Raw genomic sequence first — 21,249 nt, forward strand, 5'->3', positions numbered from 1 at the left:
TTAGGAATGACAATACTTATTTATTATAAATAACTAACTTACTTCCTTAATCTCCTCAAATAAGTCAATTGGGTCTTATAATTAGGACCGGAGGAGTATCTGATTGTCACCTTGAGCTTATTTCACTCTTATATGCTGAGACAAATAAGGTGAAGCGTTATTTTTTTGGCCTGAAATGAGGTCAAGTATTATTGGAACAAAACGTAATGGGTCATTGAGAATGGAGCCGAGTTCTTGAATGAAATCCCTTTGATATATAAATATATATATATATATATGTATGCAATAGCCACAGTGCACACATTTTTTTTTAAAGGCTTTCTAAAGTCTCTTGTTACCCACCCAATCGAAAGCTTTCTTCAAGTGAATGAAAACCACATTTAATATTTGGAAAATTAATCATATTTACCACTATATTTAAACTATGAAAGAAAGCTTGGGCATCCTTTGGGGTGAAAACCCATTGTACTTTTATATATCTGTGTTTAAGCTCATTCACTCACTTCACTGCTTTCTCCCGTTATGACATGGCACGGTAGTCGGTAAGAGGGAGCAAAAGAAAGTTAAATCCAAATTCCTTAAATTTATTATAAAAAAATAATATGATTTTAAAAAGGCCTTTATGCATTTTCTTAAAGTCGGTTTTAACTTTTCAACCAAAAAAAGCACTCTTTAACTTTCCGAGTTATATGCTTGATAACTCATCCCCTTTCTTATTAGTCGGCCGTCAATCCCCAATTATAGATTTATAGTGTGGCAGATAAAGGTAACAACGTGGAAGCACCAAATAGAATGCATTTTGACTCCTCCCAACACTAAAAACATAGTTTGCGTGTCCACTAAGGAAACAGATTTATTGATATCCCCAATAGCTAATTACAGCGAAACCGATCCAACAGGCTAATCATTTTCCGCCATGATCATAAAACACTAACGCTCAAATCATAACCAATCTCAGAGCTATGATTAATCTCCAAGGAGTCAACGAAACATCTTTTAAAGTCGAATTCAGAATCCTGCACCATGACCACCGGCACAGACAACATATATCCAGTGTTTCTTCTGCAATTGCATCTTTTGTTCACAATTCAATAAGATATGAATAGACAAATGATTTTTAATAACAATTAGTGTGCAAGTTGAAATCACTCGCCATCTCTCTCGCACACACACCAAGACGGTGATGGGTTTTGATTTATGTGAAGAGTAGGGAGAATGAGGAGGTTGTGGTGTGCTTTATTCGTTGGGCGCATCAGAATCTGCGAAAGGCCATTCTAGTGATTGTGGGTTGATGTTCACCAACAAGTTCTGGTTTGGAATGCATGCGTTTAGGGGTGTTCAATTTGTTCCGTCCCAATCCCGATGAGTTTGGGACGGGACAGGACAAAAAATTTTTTGGGACGGGACGCGAGACGGGGTTGTCCGGTCCCGTCCCGTCCCGGAATTTTTTTCTTTTAAAAATTATTTATTAATAATTATTATTAAATTATTCAATTTACTTATTAATAATAAATCTTATTTTTATGGTGATTTGTAGCTCTTAAGTTGTAGTATTATCTCAACAAAATCTCCTTCCTCAATAAAATAATTCATAAAGTCATTATATAGTGTTTTTTTTTACGGTATTATTTTTACACCTTTTTTATGCTATATAATTAAGCTTTTTACATAATATTTTTTTATAATGTTTTTATCTTTAAAAACCCAATAAAAAATAAGTATTATAACATAAAAAAATTCATATAAAAAATTATGGTATTTTTTTTTAAAAAAAAGGGGGAAACGGGACGTCCCGGTACCGACGGGACGGACCGGGACGGGACGGACACGAGACAAAATCCCTGTCCCGTCCCTGTTCACCGGGATGGGCCTGTCCCGGTCCCGTCCTGTCTCATGAACACCCCTACATGCGATAGTTGATGCCTTTTTACTCATTCAAATTCAATATTTGGTGATAATAACACCTATCTCATTCCATTGCTTGTCATCCCCTCCAACACCTCTTTTTCAGACATCTTCCTCCACAATATGGGCTACCCCATGTGGGTTGTGTCTCTCAACTATTATTTCGCTTTGAAACATTTCACGCAATTATCACTTTCTCAATTTTTTGCACTATTATCTACCATCTTAATATTATCACCTCATATAGTTTAAGTTAAATAACACTCCTCTGATTTTTAATGTAGGACTTAATTATTAAATTGACCTTAGCCTTAAATATAAGATTTATTTATCATATTTATCAAATTTTTTAAATTACCCCATTGATACTCTCTCAACTATAATCAAGTAAGAGAGGGATATAGGATATTAAGAAAAATGATTTTGATACTTTAAGAAAAACATATCATATTTTTTTAAATTAACTTATCTAACTTTCTTAACATAATCAAATTAATTAAATAGGTCTTACATTAAGAATTGAAAAAATATATGGACGACTACAAAAAAAAAAATTAAGTAGTGGGATGAAAAGCAGGTAAATAATGGGGAGGGCAGGTAATTTGGAAGGGGATCATATCCAGTGAACAGTGTGTTGGGGTGTAAAGTTCGGTCCAATCAAGAGAAGCATCGATGCCCGAATTTGGTGGATGCTAGTGGAGGCACCCTTTATTCCTTCCTTACCGTGCTCATCCTCCTTCCTTCTCTGCCACTATTTCTTGTTTTGTGCATTTCTTTTAAATGTTTTTATCAACACAAATGGAATCCCTTTTCGCCTCCCATTTCTATCCTTCCCCGCAGTTTTCTCCTCACAAGTTGAAAATGAAACAAAAGAGGACATGGAAATAGAATGCAGGATAATCAAGAAGTCAGAATACCAGTACTTTTTCTATATAAAAATTTATCAAATTCCTCTTGAAAATAAAATTTCTAACAGGGGCCTAGGGGGTTTCCCCACAAATTTCCCCATATTACTATTTATCAGCTAAATGTGAAGCATGGATGGCAAATAATTGTGCGTAAATCAGTCTATACAAAAAGACGTATGAACAAAAACAATTTATCACTTATTTAAAAAAGGGTGCAACATTGACCACGATGAAGCATGATGGTTTTTGACTTTTATCTACCTAGCTATTATAATCGTTTGAGAACATAAAATTTAGTTTATGCCTTCATACTCCGGCATAATTCATTCGTTATTGAAAATATTTGAAACAGTTGTAGAAAATAAATAAATAAATAATCTATCACCTGTCAGTTTATTAATTTTGTTAGGAGGGAGAGAAGTTGGTAACAACAAACTAATTGAAAACACCTTATTTGATGGACCACTCTTTTTTCAAGTGTATGATCAACCATCTGAAAACCAAGATGAGTTGTGCTAGTTTTCTTTCTCACCAGGACATAACTTTTCATAACTAAAGTCTTATCCCTGTATCTTACTATAATACTATTACGATAATTCTTTCACTGTCCCTACCTGTAGGGACTAAATAATTAATTCTTAAAGATTTAAAATAATACTCCTCCGGTCTTTAATATAAGACCCAATTTTTAAGTTAGTTTTAGTCCTAAATATAAGACTCATTTATCATATTTATCAGTTTTCTTTAAATTACCCCAATAGATACTCTCTCAACCACAATCAAGTAAAAGAGGGAGATGCAGTATTAAGAAAGATGATTATGGTGTTTTAGAAAAAATGTGTCATTTTTCTTATAATTAACTAACTTACTTAACTTCTTTAATCTAATCAAATTAGTTAAATGGGTATTATATTAAGGATCGAAGGATTATTATCTTCAGTTCTTAACATAAGAGCTAATTTGATATTTGATTTGGTTCTAAATATAAGACTTCAATTGACCTGTCTCTCATATTTATCTATTTTTTTTCTCAAAATAGTCCTTGTAGCATTTGCATATGTTACATATTTTATCAAATGGTATTCTAAAATATATATTATTAGTAAGGGTATTTTAGGAAAGACAACACCTATTTATTAAAAAAAATAACTTAACCACTACAAAATAGTCAACTAGTTGTTATATTAAGGTGGAAGTAATAGTTAAGTTAGTTATTTATAAAAAAAAAGTATGTTAATTTCTCTAAAGTATTATTTCTAATTATTTACATTGGAAATTATTTTCTTGATGAAAATTTTCTTATTACATGCTATCAATAAAGAAAATTTTAAAAACATTATAATTTTTTTTTAAAAAAGTAGACGATGTTTTATATTTAAAATCAAAATAAATATATCTAAACCAATAAGTATTGGTACAGGTGGAAGGGATTTGAGCACCTTAAACATCATGTCTCGGATTCGATTCTTATGATAGTTACGGTGCCTGACAGTATCCTGTTGGGCAACTAAGAAATAAATACATCTACCAACTCTTACATTTATGCCTGAAAAAAGTATTTTTGAAGTATTTTCTATTCTGTCACTTGAATAATTAAACCTTATAAAATGAAAAATTTACATACAATTATTTATATATTTATTGAAAATTTTTAATTAAAATGTAGTTGACATTTTTGTTGGTCAAATATCATATTTGATGATTGTATTTGCCAACACTTGATGATTGTAAATTATATGCATAATCTCATTATAATTTTCCAAAAAAACAAAAGGGGAAAATAAAAGAAAGTAGGTTACCGCCGTCATTTTGGCGAAGACGGAGGGTATTTTGGAGTAACTAATTCTACATATTGTAATATCCCTTTGCCTTTTTGTCCCATCGCTCGTTTTACAGTAAGGGAAGGAGAGACATGCGATGAAGGTCTTTCAACAGTGAGGGACAAGTCTCTCTCTCTCTCTCTCTCTGCGTTTCTGTGACCTTCAAGTATTCTTAAGAGAAAGGGAGAGCCGAGCCATATTGAAAACCACCATCACCATCCGAAACTTGAAAAGGTAAGCATCCATGGCTTCTCTGTTTCTCGGGGGATAGAAAATCTAAAACTTCTTGTCGATCTCGAATATCTTAGCTCTTTCTTTCGTTCGGCAGTTGTTTTCGATTTTCTATGGAATATTGTGATCTTCGCTTTGTTTAGTTCAAGTTTCCAGTGTACTGGTGGTGTTAGTATCATTAGTTAATAGTTTATTGATGATTCGAACTATCATGCTTTGCTCCATCAATTTGTTTTGCTTTAGTTCCTCCCCCCCCCGGGGGGGGGGGATTTTCTTCAAGTGTTTTTGAATGATAGCGCTGTCTTGATCTGCAATGCTTTATTTTTATCAGAACTCAAATACGAACTTTTACGTTCCCGGTTAACTGATAATGAGGTGAATCTTTTACTGTAATTTGTTTTTTCATCTCAGATGAGAATCTTGGATTCCTAAATCTAGAACTTCTGAACTTTGGGCAATGGGGATTGGAATTGAATATGCTTCTTGTGCTCGTAATCAATAAAAAGTAAATGTTGGATATGTCTTTTAGGGTGGGCTCTCTCTTTTAACGTTTGTTCGTGATAGATTGAAACTGAAACTCAGTGTCTATGCTGGCAATTTCAGGGTTTTGCTGCTATAACTTGCGGGTTAACAATGAAGTCAGCATCGCACAAGCTCTTTAAGGACAAGGCAAAGAACCGCGTTGATGATTTGCAGGTTATGTTCATGGATCTGCAGTTTGCTAGGAAGGAGAGCCGTACTGTTGATGCTGCCGTTCTTGAAGAGCAAGTTCATCAGATGCTTCGTGAGTGGAAAGCAGAGCTCAATGAGCCCTCCCCTGCTTCTTCTTTGCAGCAGGTAAACTCATATTGCACACCTTCACTGCAACTTGCTGACTCTGTGACTTCTGTAACGAGTCTTGTTAGACCTATGCTTTCCCTATTGTGATGGATTTATGCGTAATTGAATGGAAATATTAATTATTGTGGTGATATTTTGATTTTTTTTGGTTGGGCCTTCAATCTGAGCATGCTTTAGTTGTGATAATTATGGGTGAACACAGGGTGGCAGCCTTGGGTCATTCTCAACAGATATCTGCCGGCTACTGCAGCTCTGTGAGGAGGAAGATGATGCTACCAGTCCATTAGCAGTACCTAAGACTGAACCTAATGATCACAACCTGCAAACTGGGTATAATGTGATATTCAAAGAGGTAAGGATCTTCATAATGTTTTGGAATTTATTGTTATATATGAAATAATGTTGGGTGTTTTTGCGGGCTTAGGCTGTGACTATTTCAGCATTTACTGTTTGTTATCTGTAGGAGGCCATTGCTGTGATTGTGTGTGTGTGTGTATATATATAGATGCTTTAGCAATGGTTGCTATCTTCTAATGAACTCCAAAATGATTTTCTTACATTTTCTTTCGCAATCACACCATTGCAAATCCTAGCATTCTGCCTCCACTATGAGTTTGTTGGGCCCTTGGACTTCTGATTGCCCATATAGGATGATGATGCCATGTACTTGTAGACAGTGTTATATATATATGTGTGTGTGTGTGTGTGTGCTATTTTCGGAACAAACTGTATTCTTAGTAGATGGGCCCCTGTAGATATTGCAAATCCTAACATTTTGCCTTCACTATGAGTTTGTTGGGCCCTTGTACTTCTGATTGCCCATATGGGATGATGATGCCGTGTACTTGTAGACAGTGTTATATATATATGCTATTTTTGGAACAAACTGTATTCTTAGTAGTTCTCTTGTGAACTTGTTTTATTGATGATGCTTTCTTAGGGATTAACTTGTCTTGTTCAGGAGGATGGCGCTGGTTTTTAATCTGAATGTTAAGATGTTAAGAGAGTGTGTATTGAGATTTACATTTATCATTGTTGTCAAAATATCTGTATTGCACTAATTTAGAGTACTGAAAATGATATTAAATCTACCGTCTGTATGGTTCTGTCCTTCCCCACCCGCTCTCATTTCTTGTGTTTCTATGACATTTCTGATTTTTGGAAGAGGAAAGAGTTGAAAGTAGAGTAGGATATGAAGAGGAAGTTAGTAAAAATATAACAACTACACTGTTTAAATCGTGTCTCTGTTTTATTGTTTTAGATTTGGTAATATTAATTATGTATGGGTTTTATTGATAAAAGCCCTCTACCTCAGGAGTGTAAGAAATCCATCTTCTTGGACACTACAGTATTCTAGTTATACAACTTGAAGGCTGATATAATAACCATGCCTTAAGGCTGGCTTAAAGGCATTAGCAGAAACACAGGAAGTCTTTAGATAAAAAAATATAAGACAGCCATCACTTCAGAAATAAATGACTAAAGGACCAGCTGGTTGTTAATGCTTAAATGGTGAGGCAAGACATCGGCCATTACAGGATAGAGAGTCACAAACAGGGATGTGAAATTCAATTGTAAGGAGATTGCAAGTTGAAGGAAACACGGAAGGGGTGGTTGGTGCTCCGAAGCAGTGAAGCAGTGTTGCTCCACTTATGAGCAGTGCAAACTATGGAAACCGTGACTAGTTGACATAATCACCTGATTTGTCACTGGTTTAGCTGTTCCTCATTGGGCAAATTTTTGGAAGTTCACAGAATGGCCAGTGGACTAGTTCTTGGTTTTCTAGTCAAACTGTCCAGTCTAGGTCATCCTTCAGATCATTGCTTTCTCAATATATTAAGCTAGCATTTCTTGGTCATATAGAGAATAGGGTGTTGGAGTGTCTAATAGGTTTACAGGGTGGCTTCTTTTTCTTTTGGCCAACAAGGTTAATGGGGCAATTGAATCAGTTGTAAATGTGCTATTTTGGCATGGCGGTCAGATGATATTATCTGCCTTGATAGAAGAACAAATATATTCTAATTCTAAATAATGTGTTGGCTATTTGTTTCTTTTCACCTTTTGATTTATAGGAATAGCATTCCTATTTGCTTTTCGGAATTCACATATATGCTGAAACCTCATAGTCATGAGGTATAGTTTCATTCAGTGTATTGGTGCTGATAGGGTTTCAATATTAGATCTCATCTGTAATTGTGATAAGTTTTATGTTTAACTGTATATTAGGACCAAAAGCAACATGAATTCCCATTGGTTGATGAGCGTAAACATTCCACATCAGGAGTTTGCAGTGTGGCAAATAACTTTGAAGGAGCAACTTTAGCGTATCAATTTGATCCAAATCAGGATTTTGATCGCAGCTTTTATGCTAGTTTTAACGATTCAGCTTTTTGTGAGGAGGATTCCATTCCTCATGTAACTAGCTATGTACCAAGTGTCTGCCCTCCTCCTTCTGCTTTCTTAGGCCCAAAGTGTTCCCTCTGGGACTGCCCAAGGCCTGCTCAAGGATTGGAGTGGTTTCAAGACTATTGCAGCAGCTTTCATGCTGCCCTTGCGTTGAATGAAGGGCCACCAGGCATGGCTCCTGTCCTACGACCTGGAGGAATTGGTTTGAAGGATAATTTGCTTTTTGCTGCGCTTTGTGCAAAGGCACAAGGAAAAGATGTTGGCATCCCAGAATGTGAAGGAGCAGCAACCGCTAAGTCTCCATGGAATGCACCGGGTAATAAACGATTGTTTGTATCTCATCTTTGATTAGTCTGCTGTTTTTTGTTTTATTTTTTTTTTTTTGGTTGGGTGGTGGGGAGCATCTGCTTTCAAAGTGAATAATTATTTTTTTTCCAGCTAATATGATTCATTTCCTATTTGACTGCAGAGCTTTTCGATCTTTCTGTTCTTGAGGGTGAAACTATTAGGGAGTGGCTATTCTTTGATAAGCCTCGACGAGCATTTGAGAGTGGGAACAGGAAGCAGAGGTCATTGCCGGATTATAGTGGACGTGGTTGGCATGAATCTAGGAAGCAAGTGATGAACGAATTCGGTGGTCTGAAGAGATCCTATTATATGGACCCACAACCGCTGAACCATTTTGAGTGGCACCTTTATGAATATGAGATGAACAAGTGTGATGCATGTGCATTGTATCGGTTGGAGCTGAAGCTTGTAGATGGAAAGAAAAATTCCAAGGTGAAGGTAACAAATGATTCAGTTGCTGATCTGCAGAAGCAGATGGGAAGGCTTTCTGCCGAGTTTCCTCCTCCTGAAAACAACGGCCTGCCAAAAGCAGGGCCAAACTTAATGCGAAGGTTGGCATGGGTGGCGTATATTCTGCTTCAAACAGAGTTACTCCATTTAACGGAACATCTGAGTATGGATTAGCTGCACCGTATAACTATCTTGTTGAGAACATCAGCGACTATTATGGAACATGATTGATCTCAGCGGTGTTGACAGGCGGCTTCCAATCCTGTTTTGCACAAAATTATGGTGGGTCGTCTTTCCTCTCTCATTTTATTCGGATCTACTTCCACTTTTTTTAGTAACTAGTACCCAAGGTCAATTTTTGCCTTGGTCAGATATGTGAATAGCTCATTCTCACTGAAATGCTGCATTAGAGACTGCTGGACGCGGGATTCTAACCTTGGAACATGATCACATAGAGTGAAAAACTGAAAACTGCTTTATAGCATTTATGATTAGCAATTTGGTGAATACTAGCACCACCAAAATTTGTCATGATATTGTGCTAATGTAAGTTACTCTTATTTGCTTTTAAACGGCCAAAACTGCAGGACAGACTCTCGAGGATGGTACATGATATGGGGCGTGTAATAAATTATTTAGTTCCTTTTGATCAATTTTTTATGGCTTCAAGTAAGGAATAAATTCTAAAGGTCAGCAGGGATTCAATCTAATTTGTTTTGGATGATCCTACCCTTAAAATTGGGAATGATTCATTGTTCGTTTGTCATTTGTAAACCAACGTGGGCCAACTTGAGATAATTTTACTTCTAAATATCGTAATCATTTTGCCGTAAAACCGTGTGTAAACGCTCGTTCTTGTTCAATGATCACTTTAGAGTGGAGGATGGGAAGCTAGTCCCATTACATGAAAACATTACAATCACTTTAAAAAAATCTAGTTGGTAAAGAGCTCATAACTCACAAATCATAGGTTTAAATCTCGCTACTAATATAAAATTTTATTGATTTACAATTTGTAAGTATATTTATAAGTGTTATTTGAGTCTAGAAGTATATCTTAATTAATCCTGATGAGTTTGAAATCCAATTTAACTAAACTTTAAAAAAAAAAAAAAACTCTTGCAGGACAGAATTTTTTTTTGCATATTTATCTCATTCAACTAAACTCATAAAATAAGTTAAAGTCCGGTTGGCGGCTTAAAGTTATCACAAAGGGAGAGTTGATTCAGGCATTTCTCCTCAACATAGTTGGCGGCTTAAACTTATCACAAAAGGAGAGTTGATTCAGGCATTTCTCCTCAACATAGAATTGATGGCTCAGATTTAAGAAGTATTTGGGATAACCCATTTTTCCATAAATTGAGACAAACCTCTCTATATATTTACTTCATGTACTGTAAAAATATTTTTGAAACTATGATTTTACTTCTATCCAAACACCCAATCAAACTAAAATCCACCAGCAGAGTAGATTTTCTGTTAGTGTGAGTAGTTAGAGCCTAAATAAACTTTGTGATCATCAGCTAGTGGAATAGTTCAGTGCTTGTTGAATAATAATTTTCCTTTTATTTGTAAGTTTTTTTCTCAATTAATCGAATTAAAAAAATAGATATAAATTGCAAAGGCATTAAAAATACCCACAAGCTAATTAGAGATGCAACTAATACGTACTCAATTCATGCACTTTACATCTCATGCCAGTGAACTTCTTATCGAGCTAACTTCATCTAAACACGCGATTATTTGATACTATTGTACATGCTATTACTAAAAGTAACTTCTGCTCAAAAGCTGATTATATCAGCACCAGTAGTACATAAGACAGGGAGTGGCATAATTAGAGGTGGGTCAAAGCATAAACTTGGACAGATGTCCCCTCCACTATTCTAGAATAACATCTAAACCTTGAAGACCGCAGCTAAGCCCCGTCATCTTCCAGGTTGTTCACCCTTTCACATTCATCAATCCATTCGCTGTATCTGCATAGATGCAGCAAAATTTCTTTAGTTACATTTGAGAACGAGGAGAGGGAGAGGAAGTTTCGCCACGTTTAACTATTTATTGAACTTACACGTCTATTGGCTCAGATAAAGCTGCAAATGGACAAGAAAAATTGATCATTAGAGATATCTTCAATAAAATATTACTTGGACAGATATATAAACAAACTTTGTTTCAAATCACTTACGAAAAAGCACACAAAAAATGAATGAGATGAAAAAAAAAAAAAAATCATGCACAAATGCCAAAGAATGAAATGGGGTGGAGTAGGAAGTACGATACTAGTAAAGAGTTGAGTTTCACCCAAAAAAAAGAAGAAGAAGAGGTCTCGTCAATAAAATTTAAGGCCAACGCAACATCATCTATATGTGAAATGGATTCAGTGATTATGCCTCCTAATAGATAGCATGCTTTCCCTGGAATGGAGTCGTTTGGGAACAGTGTCCCTTCACTGGAGATGTATTAAAGCATGTCACTTTAGGCTATTACATCTCGTGTATGGAAAGACAAACAAGCCCGGTCAAAAGCCAGAAGAGGCAGCCAACAAGTTCTCGAGTCCCCCACAGTAAAATTTCATAAACATCAATGAACATAAAAGACATAAGTATAATAATGAGAACAAGACCATATAAAAGCCACAACTGCATACTTTCTTGAATAAACAGCTTAACTAGAATTGATGTCACATATGCCTAACACAACTCCTATTACTATAGCGTACCCGTAATGGTAGTGCTGAAGCTCTCTTGGCATATCCTGCAAGAAGCTTCTCCTATCAAGTTCTTCATATCACTGTCACAAGAACCCAAAAAAAAAAAAAAAAAAAACCGAATATCAGAATCAATATATGATTTCAGAGGTATATAAAATATAGGACGTATTTAGAAGCACTTGCAAATGATTAAGTGGCAAGCAAAGAGCACAGCCCCAAATTGATAGTTTTAGAGGGGGAATATGTGCTTACATGCGGCATTCAACACTGCTGCCATGATTACAGAAAGGGCAGCTGAAGACAGTATCAAGCTTATCCATTCGTTTCTTGGGAGGTGGCTTTGCTCTTGACTTTCTTTTCCCCATAGCCTAAATCCTGCTTTCAGAATAAAATTACAAACGTCCAAATCGCAAACAAATGAAACTTCTCTGCATTCTGCATACATTACAATGATTCTGTGCTTTTACGATAAATCTATCTAAGTAGATATCCATTGGAGTTCGGCAGCACATCAATGCTACTTAAACATGTTATATTCATCTACCCAACAGCAATTGCAACTGACTACCCAAATTATCATTTAATACCAAAGCCAAACATCTCTAGATAAAAACTAGGGGGAAATATAAGGGCTCCACATTGATTTCAGTTAAACAGAAGTCCTAGTAAAAAGATATGTCGCATTCTTGAATTGGCCATCTAACCAAGGTCAACAATTAAACCATCCGAAACTATGAAAAGCAACACAACAATTTCGGAAAATATTTAGAGGTTGGAACTTATTTATCTAGCAGATTAGTTGTTCTAATAAAGCCCAAAGAAAAAAAAAAAAGGCAATATTTACAGACTAATCCTTACATCCAAGTGATGATCCTAGGCTTTAGCATCAATTAGAAATTCAAGTCACATAAAGGAAAAAAATTATAACCACATTAAACAGGATAAAGATTCCATAACCCGAATTCCCATCTTTCTTTCCCTTTTATACATGTTTCGTTGAAGGTTTAACGGGCAAAATAGCGAATACAAACTCAATTCGATATATATTGTCATTATCAAGGTAAAAAGGCGCCACTTTTTACAAAGCAAAGCTATGCCCTAGCGCATTTCCCCCTTTAATCTTCCCGTCAGCCTAACGGCGGAAAGGGAAGAGGATAAGCAATCAACAAACCCTGATCCCACGAAAAAGTCAAGGAACCAGAGAGGAAGACATACCCGAATCGTTCGTAAAACGCAGCTTCAGGATGCGGAAGAACAGAATAGCGTGAAAAGCACAAACCGATATTACATGAAACGCATGCCCAAATAGGCATATATAGGTGTCAGCGCGTGTATACATTAATTAATCAAGAGGATCTTTTTTTGACCAGCAATTAATCAAGAGTATCTAGTACCTAGACAAACTTCAACCATTTATTACGAGTATTTAATGGATCACGATTTCTCAAACTAGCTTGTGTTGATATAGTAGCCAAGGTATTTTTAAGTATCACTTAGTATTTTAAAGAATTTTCAATGTAATTTTTTTAAAATATTTTTTTTAGTGACAATGAGCACACTAAATTTAAAATATTGAGTGCTATAAAAATATTTTAGGTTAGTACATTGATTGCACAAAAAATTGCTAAAAAAATTTTAGGATTTAAAAAAATCAAAACCATGGTTTGGGTTCAAAACCATGGTTTTGAGAAAAGCAGAAATTTTTTACTTTTGAAGAAAAAAGGGGAGAGTGTGAGAGCCTATAAGATATGTATCTTGTTGTTTTTTTATAAACATATTTTTTATAAATATATTTAATCTTATATCTTATAAATATATATACATATTAATTATATTATCTTATATATTATTAATATATGTTAATAAAAAATATATTATTAACAATTTTATTCTTTCAAATTAAAATATATCATAAAATATATTTTTTCTATAATTATCATATTAATTTATGTCAATTTGTATATATAAAAAGTATTTCTAATAACAACTATCCAAATACTCATACTTCTCAAAATCACTTTTTTACAAAATCTATTCTTCCTAAAATCTATTTTTTTCAGAATCTATTCTCCAGAAGCTATTCTCCAAACCATGGTTTGGTTTCATCCAAACACACTCAAAGTGTTATTGAAAAAAGGTCTTGGGATGTCGTAAATTGGTTTATGACGTTGAGTGCTATTTAAAAAATATTTTAACATATTGCATATAACCTATTTAAGTTATTAATTTGCTATCTCCGGTTATTAATATAAGATCCTATTTGACTTTTATTTTAGTTATAAATATAATACCCCAATCTACTTTGTCTCTCATATTTATACTTTTTTTTTCAAAGTAGCCCTTCTAATAATAAGAGTTCCAGTCAATACACTTGATTAGCAATGATATTTTAGGAAAGACAATACCTATTTATGACAAATAACTAACTTAACGTACTTTCTTAATTTTCTCAAATTAGTCAACTGGCTCTTATAATTAGAACCGGAGGTAGTAGTTAACTACTAATAATATTTATTTTACCAAAAACTATTGAATTTTTAACATTTAATTTGGTTAAATGTTGGATGCATGGCTGGCTAAAGGACAATGTTGCTTGCATGCATTACATTGATGTCAATTAAAGAGAATTAAGTGTCTTTTATACGACCTAACCAATATTAGGATATAAAACCTTCAGACATCTCTTTGTACAGAAGTTGTAGACAAGACGCTGGCGAGAAGGGGGGGGGGAGTTGTTGGCACAATTAACATTGACCTATCGTTCATACTAAAATTTACCAATTTAACATAAAAATGATTTTCAATAGTAAATAGTACATTAATACTATCTTAATTATAATACTTATTTGTAGATTATATAAACAGAATTTTATAATTAGGACCCACATAGTATATAAAAAATTACTCCTTCGGTCATTAATATAGGACCCAATTGTTGAGTTGGTTTTGGTCCTAAATATAAAACTTATTTATCATATTTATCAATTTTTTCTAAATTACCCTTATGAATACTCCCTCAATCATAATCAAATAAGAGAGGAATAAGGGATATTAAGAAAGATGATTATGGTATTTTAGAAAAAACGTGTCATATTTCTGATAATTAATAACTTATCTAATTTTCTCAATCCAATCAAATTAGTTAAATGAGTCTTATATTAAGGATCGGAAGAGTATTATTTAATTAGATAAAAACCAAGCAATACAAATATTAAAAAAAAAATCACAAATTCATAATGCTTTGGGGCTCAACTCGACCGACCAAAAGGAACAAGTAGGAAAATTGATGCGCGCTTATTATCATTGAAACGGGAAGGGGAAATTTGCTGGCAACGTTCCAGAGCAAAAGCGAAACCCCAATTCATCACTCGGGAGCTTAGAATACCTGCTGATGGCGTCAGTTCGAAGTCCCTCATTGTTCGCTCCTCTTCTTCCCCTTCGACCCAATCCTAAATTCTTTTCATTCTTTCCAGCAGAAAACTTTAGTCACTCTAAAAGTTCCATGCTGATCCTCTCTTGTTCTCCTCCGAAGACCATCCCAATCACCGAGCAAGAAGTGCTTCAAGCCGTAGCTGAGTCCGATGACAAGGTCCTCCCATGTGTGAGGACATACGAAAATGACATGGCTCGTCTAACTTTGGTTGGAGCCGTGGATTTCGAGCAGGCTTTGACGGCGGCTGCGGCTGATGGCGGCGATGCTGCCTCCGAGCACATTGACTCGGGTATGCCGGCTATGGTTGTGGAAACCGTCTTTCCAGGCCCTTCCGACGAGCGCAGCACTGTCTCTACTCGACTGGTTCGCTTCATTTTATGCTCTTACATAGTTTTGTTTTTCTTGTGTTTTGTAACTTTGTTGAGAATAATGAGTGTTTTTAAATTTTCCTGATACTATGAGATTTCGGTTTAGTTGATTTAGACTAGCCGAATTTCCAGGTGTTCGGGTCGTTCAATAATTCATAGATTTTTCGGAGTAATAAATCAAACTAATTTACATATTGGTTCGTTAAAAGATTTAAAGGATTGAAGCAGAGCATACAAGACAGTTTACAAATGTATATACTGTGTATACGTGTACAATGTGTATGGATTATTTATCCTAGTTGTATATTTTCTTTAGGAGAATTTGTTGCAATAAAGGTTGATGTTTAAAATTGGAACTTCCTGTTGAATAATTATATTGAATATGATTATTTTGACAGTTCTTGCCAGCTCAAAAAGTTAAAGAAAAAGCTGCTAAACTCAGGAGGCATCTCTCTGAAGATATCTGGTCTGGCACTGGATCAAAGAATATACTTGCAATGACTTTTAGGCAAGTAGTTTTGCAACAGCTTTGGAATGTTGACTTGATTGTCTTTCCCCCTGGAGCAGTTAGAAACATGGAGGATCTTGAAAATCCAAGAGAGGTTTGTTACATGTGTTTTCTTTTGATTGATTATTGGTTTAATATATGCGTCGTTTTATTGTAAATTGTAATGTCATATTAAAATGTTTGTCATGCAGGTGGCCACTGATACTGATACGTTCGGTTCTCTTTATGCATTTCATATAAGCAGGTCCCTGCATCTTTCACGCTCAGCTTGTCAGATGAATATCTTGTCTCCATTCTTGCTGAAGTTGTCTGTATCTCTTCTCTTCAAGACACTAAAAGACAGTTTGCTGATAATATATGGGGTGGTAATTCAAGTACTTTATTTCGTTTGTTTCGAAAGTCTGAGAGAATAGTGTCAAAAGATTCCTCTGTGGTCATATACAAATTATTTGAAGATGAGATAGTTGAAAATGCCAGGAGTCTGTTGGATAATTATAATTCAATGAAGCATATGTTTATGCCGGTGAAAACAAAGCCTAGACACCACTGGTGGAATCCATCCTGTTACACAAAATTAGAGAAGATTGGTGGTTCTGATTTTAGTGCCTGGACAAGCGAGTATGTACCAGCTTACAGATTAGAAATTGACGCTAAGCGAATGGGAAATGCAAAATTTGAAGGCTGGAAGAAGTGTGCAGATAATAAGTGGGAAGTTCATTTGACCCACTCTCAAATGGTATTCAATCCTTTCCTTTTGCTTTGGCCTGTAGATTTTTCAGTGATACTTTTATTCAAGTGTGTTGTCACTAAGCTCTTAATTGGGAATTCAGCGGTGTTGGTCATGGCCTCTGGCTCAAGTATGTGAGCAGGCTTAATGATGCAAATTGTTATAATTTTTCCTTCCTCCACTCTTTTCCCTCTTCTCAAGAAAAAGTAAGATAAAATGAGGAAGATGAGGCAATAATGTAAAGTCTAGTTAATGTTATTGTTATGAGCTGTCGGATGTCTACAAGGCGCTTATGGTGAGAGAGCTGAGCCATAGTCTGTTTTGACCACCCAAGGTATTGAGTATGTTTTTAAGTGAATAATTGTAAAGTGAACTTTTACTCGTGGGGTCAAAGGAAGTCTCTAATTTCTCGGTTATTAAATCCTAAAGGCTTGGCTTCACATTGTTTTCTCTTTTAGCCATGTGCATGTTAAGTAGCAAAATCATAACATTAACACAGCAGTAAGACAAAAAGAAGACTCAAATGAATAGACAGAAAATTACCAAAGTTGTGGGTGAATAAAAGAGAAAAAATGGAATGAAACCATGAAAACTGGTCACTTCACATTTAATGCTGGCTACGCTGATGTGTTAATGTTCACAACTGTATGTTTATATTCTTAGTGTTTTGATAGGCTATTTGAAATTCTTGCCTCTACTATGTTGTATGTTATTGATGCTCATTCTGAGATAGTTTAACAAAATTGTAGATTGGATTGGCAGAAGCATTGGATATGTACTATGAGGATCCTTACTCGCTTCGTGATAAGCAATTATCTTGTGGCATGGCTGCCAAATTTGCTGAAGTGTCAAATAAAAAGGTATTGAAATGCTTGTTGTTTGTTCTCTAAGTCTTAGCAAAAACTAGCATTTGATGTTTTGATCTTTTGCTGTATGAGATTATTTATGGTACCAGTTATTTCACCTTCTCACTGCAAAAGAAAGATCAAACTAAGAGATTAAGGGGCCATCTAGTGTGTGTAATAGAATGAAACGGAAGGGAAAATGAAATAAGAAAAAAGTGATTCTGTAGTTTAAATCTCCTGAATAAAAAATTAATTATAATCACTGTTAAGTAATGACAATAAGATTGTAATGGATATGGCATATGTTGTTTTTTGTGCAATGGAAAAGGAATGCTTTTGTGGGGGTGTGACCAAGTGGGGAGTAGGTGCTTCTTTGGGTCGAGAATTATATATAATAACCTCCTCATTGTTTGTGATCTGGATGCAATAACATAATTAGAACTTGAAAATTTTGCACTTTCTTTTAGTATTTTATTTTTGTTTGTCAATATGTGTCGGAGGACATTGATCACTTATCATTAATTTTCAGCTATCTCCCCTCGTTTGCAAGAATGATTATGCTTCCTAGTTCTGTCACTTGTGCTTTTCAAATCAAGAGAGAGGAACAATTGAATTTCTGGGGTCATAGACATAGTAGAAAGAGGCCCATTCTGGCTTAGGGCCTAAGCAGTTTCCCAGTACCCTTGTCTATGATTTAAGTATTTTTAGTTATTTCTAGTACTCTCTCTCTCTCTCTCTTGCCTGTAGCCATCCATGCCTTTTCTTGGTCTTATTCTGTAAGTGTAGGTTAGCTATAGTGAATTATAATGTGCTATCTGAATATCAGGGCAATTAACTGATTCTTACTAATCTCTCCATTTCATTAATAATGAACACAACTTTAGAGTTTTGTTGTTTCAATGCTGTATTGAATGAAGTCCATGTTAATAACATGATCAATTTTGTTTCCTTCAGGGGAGCTCTCTATTAAGACTGTTGTCAGTTACCCTTGCAAGTGGCATCTTTCTTGTAGCAATCAATGCTCTTGGCCGACTTTATTTGCCTCATTTACCCAAGGAAGGAAAACGCCTCAGGGAACTTAGATCTCTGTCATCATCTGAAGTCCACAGTACATTAGATGAATCTTTGGATGTAAATAAGGTAAGCAATCTATCCTTTTTTATGATTATGTGGTAAATTTTTTATATGCAGAATTTGCTTACTGAAAGAATTGGAAACTAGAAAGTTCCTTAGTAACGTAGCACCTGATTTGCTGTTTTTTCCATTATGCTTCCAGATGGCTATCAGCTAGAATATTTGAAGTCCATCTTGATGATTTAGCTTCAAAAGATTGAATCTAGATCGTGTTGTGCTTTCGTTAAGCACTGTAAATTATACTTTATGCAAACCGTGGGAGAGTGTTGAAATAATCTGACAAGTCCATAAGGTTAAAATCTGTGTTGATCTTAGCACTGCAGGTGCCCTGCCATCGTTATTTTTGACGCTATTCGTGTGCCATGAAATATACTTGGGCAGCACCCCTCATGAATTGCTTGTGGGGAAACTTCATGTGTTTTTATTCGTTTGTTTCTTATAACATTTGGTTGTTAATTGATCACAATGACATTATTGCGATTCATATAGCCAATCCCATCTTTTGGGATAACGCTTGTTTTTCTTCATAGCATATGCTTACTGATTATTCCATGGTTTACAATACCTTTTACTTTGGTTTAAAGAGTAGTTGTTTTTCTTGTTCGAACCTTTTATATGGACAGTTGGAAGAGTTTTGTGTCTCAGCTATTATGAAAGTCAAAGATGCTTTTGGCTGGTCGGGTGATATTATGAAAGAAGATGGCATTGGAGTTTGGACTGGAAAACTGCCAGCTTACATGAGAACATTGGGGGCATCTATATCTGATGGTGAAGTTGTTTCAGCTCTTTCTACTTCAGAGAATATGGATGCAGATGCAGCAAAAGTGGCTATACAGGACATTGCTAGTTATCAGGTACTACAGATTTGCAACTGTTTTTATTTGTCTTGCTCTTGCACTGGCAAATGCACTTTTTTGTTGCAACTTGGAAGTGAAGAGGAGTTTATACACTATTAACTATGTTGCAGGTATGGGAGCAAGGTATTTTTGAAAAATTAGGATGCAGATAGGGAAGATTATATCATGCAAAGAAATAATTTATCAGAATAGATGATATGAAGCCAGTGTTCACAACGAGTTTGAAATTTTCAGGTGGTTTTCTCTAGCGATGGGAAGATAATTGGTTTTCAACCCTTGAGTAGGGTGGCTGTGAACCTCTGGGCCGCCAACCCTCTAGCAAAGGAACTCTATCAAGGGAAAAAGCTTTCCCCAGGTAGGTTTTAATCGCTTTTATCAATTGCTTCTGCTTTAGCATAAGCTGCTATTAATGACGTAATTGGACCTTTGAATTCTCACAAGCAGGTATTATTGAACCTGGTCTCAAGATTTCTCGTCCAAGTGAGATAATTGTTTTAGAGTTGCTGGTGTCCGTAAAACCTGACGCGTATTTCGCCTTGGCCAGGCCCTTTCGATGATCCATATACCATTTTTTCCACTGCTTTTATTGGGCCTATGACCTTTCCCCCTCCGTGTTGAACCTATGTGGGCTGAAAATGATTCAATGTTGAAAAAAAATAATAAAAGGGGCCTTCATGGAGGAAGATGGATGACGATGTAATCATCTCTACTGTTTTGTGTTGCGTGATAAAATGGCTACGTTAATTCGTTGTGATGTTTTTTCCAGCCATTCAATAGTCAATACGTATGCTTAATTTTCTCTTTAATTGGTCCTACTCTCCTTGGTGTCGCCTCACTAGACTTTTTCGTTTTCGGCGACAAAATGCAGTGTCATGATATAAAATCCCGCCGGCAGCAAAACTTGAAGCCGGCACTAGAATCCAACAAAACGCAGCTCACTCTATGAACCAGAGTCTGGTAAAAATAAAATGAACTAAACAAGAATGTAATTTTAAAAAAAATGCAGTTTTTTAATAATGATAATAAAATCATAAAAATATTACCTAAAAAAATCTTTTCTTCCATGTCCCCCTTTCTTAATTCCCATTGCAGTTCTATAGATGCAATAAACTCTTCTGAAGTATTTATTTTGTATTCTGTAAAATTATTTTTAAAATTATGATTTGGCTCATATTCAACCATTTTTATAATCAAATTGACAGAAAAGGACTTACTGGCCCATGGCCAGGAGGACCTAGCCAACCACTTGGGAGATTATGGTCAATAGTCTTGTATTCAAATCCTAAATACATAATGGTTTCAAAAATTTGTGAAGAGAAGTTCTTAAAATGATTAAAAATTGTAAGGAGAATTGCGGCTTTATTTAACTAGAATCACAATAGTCAGAGTTCAACATGATTTTTTTGATGCTAAGTAATTTGATTGAGGTAAAAAAAAAAAAAAAAAAAGCTCGCTTGCACTGCCCAAGGAAACTGTTGGGAAGTTACCTTGTTCCCTCAAAATCATAGGACTACATGTTTGTCCTTGCTTAAATAAAAGACTAGCGGCTCATAAAGACCCCCTCAACAAACATCCATAAATAAAACAACAATTTGTCCCTTTTCCGTGTCAGTATTTTAAGGTAGTGATTAGAGCAAATCTTGCAGGAAAGAAAGAACCGTGTTGACTTTGTTGCTCATTATTGTATGGTGCTGCGTTTAAATTCAGTTTTTTTAAAATGCAGCGTTATTGGTTTTGATAAGGATTTTCCATGGCG

General features: G+C 35.2%; 2 protein-coding genes and 1 pseudogene across 4 annotated transcripts; 2 read left to right on the top strand and 1 right to left on the bottom strand.

Moving 5' to 3' along the window:
- The first annotated feature begins 4,729 nt into the window (after positions 1-4,729).
- LOC114736619 (transcription factor VOZ1-like) lies at positions 4,730-9,618 on the top strand (annotated as a pseudogene).
- A 902-nt stretch (positions 9,619-10,520) lies between these two features.
- On the bottom strand, positions 10,521-12,920 carry LOC114736624 (transcription elongation factor 1 homolog). The gene is made up of 5 exons (XM_028924506.1): positions 12,837-12,920; positions 11,874-11,996; positions 11,631-11,701; positions 10,980-11,001; positions 10,521-10,887 (listed from the first exon to the last, which is right to left on the bottom strand). Exons 2-5 carry the CDS (start codon positions 11,984-11,986, stop codon positions 10,827-10,829), a joined length of 267 nt encoding a protein of 88 aa, XP_028780339.1. The 5' UTR covers positions 11,987-11,996; positions 12,837-12,920; the 3' UTR covers positions 10,521-10,826.
- On the top strand, positions 11,229-20,299 carry LOC114736623 (uncharacterized). 3 transcript variants are annotated; one of them, XM_028924504.1, is made up of 9 exons: positions 11,229-11,234; positions 14,971-15,417; positions 15,821-16,024; positions 16,175-16,666; positions 17,407-17,517; positions 18,457-18,642; positions 19,260-19,490; positions 19,728-19,848; positions 19,938-20,299. In XM_028924504.1, exons 2-9 carry the CDS (start codon positions 15,013-15,015, stop codon positions 20,048-20,050), a joined length of 1,863 nt encoding a protein of 620 aa, XP_028780337.1. In that variant the 5' UTR covers positions 11,229-11,234; positions 14,971-15,012; the 3' UTR covers positions 20,051-20,299. The 3 variants fall into 3 exon arrangements, with proteins under 3 accessions (XP_028780337.1, XP_028780336.1, XP_028780338.1); XM_028924503.1 differs by lacking the exon at positions 11,229-11,234 and having other exon boundaries at positions 14,920-15,417; XM_028924505.1 differs by lacking the exons at positions 11,229-11,234; positions 19,728-19,848; positions 19,938-20,299 and adding an exon at positions 19,604-19,709 and having other exon boundaries at positions 14,920-15,417.
- Positions 20,300-21,249: the final 950 nt, after the last annotated feature.

Source organism: Neltuma alba, unplaced genomic scaffold, assembly GCF_004799145.2.
Source record: "Neltuma alba isolate B1F8T4 unplaced genomic scaffold, ASM479914v2 tig00013347_pilon, whole genome shotgun sequence".
NCBI classification, from domain to species: Eukaryota; Viridiplantae; Streptophyta; class Magnoliopsida; order Fabales; family Fabaceae; genus Neltuma; species Neltuma alba.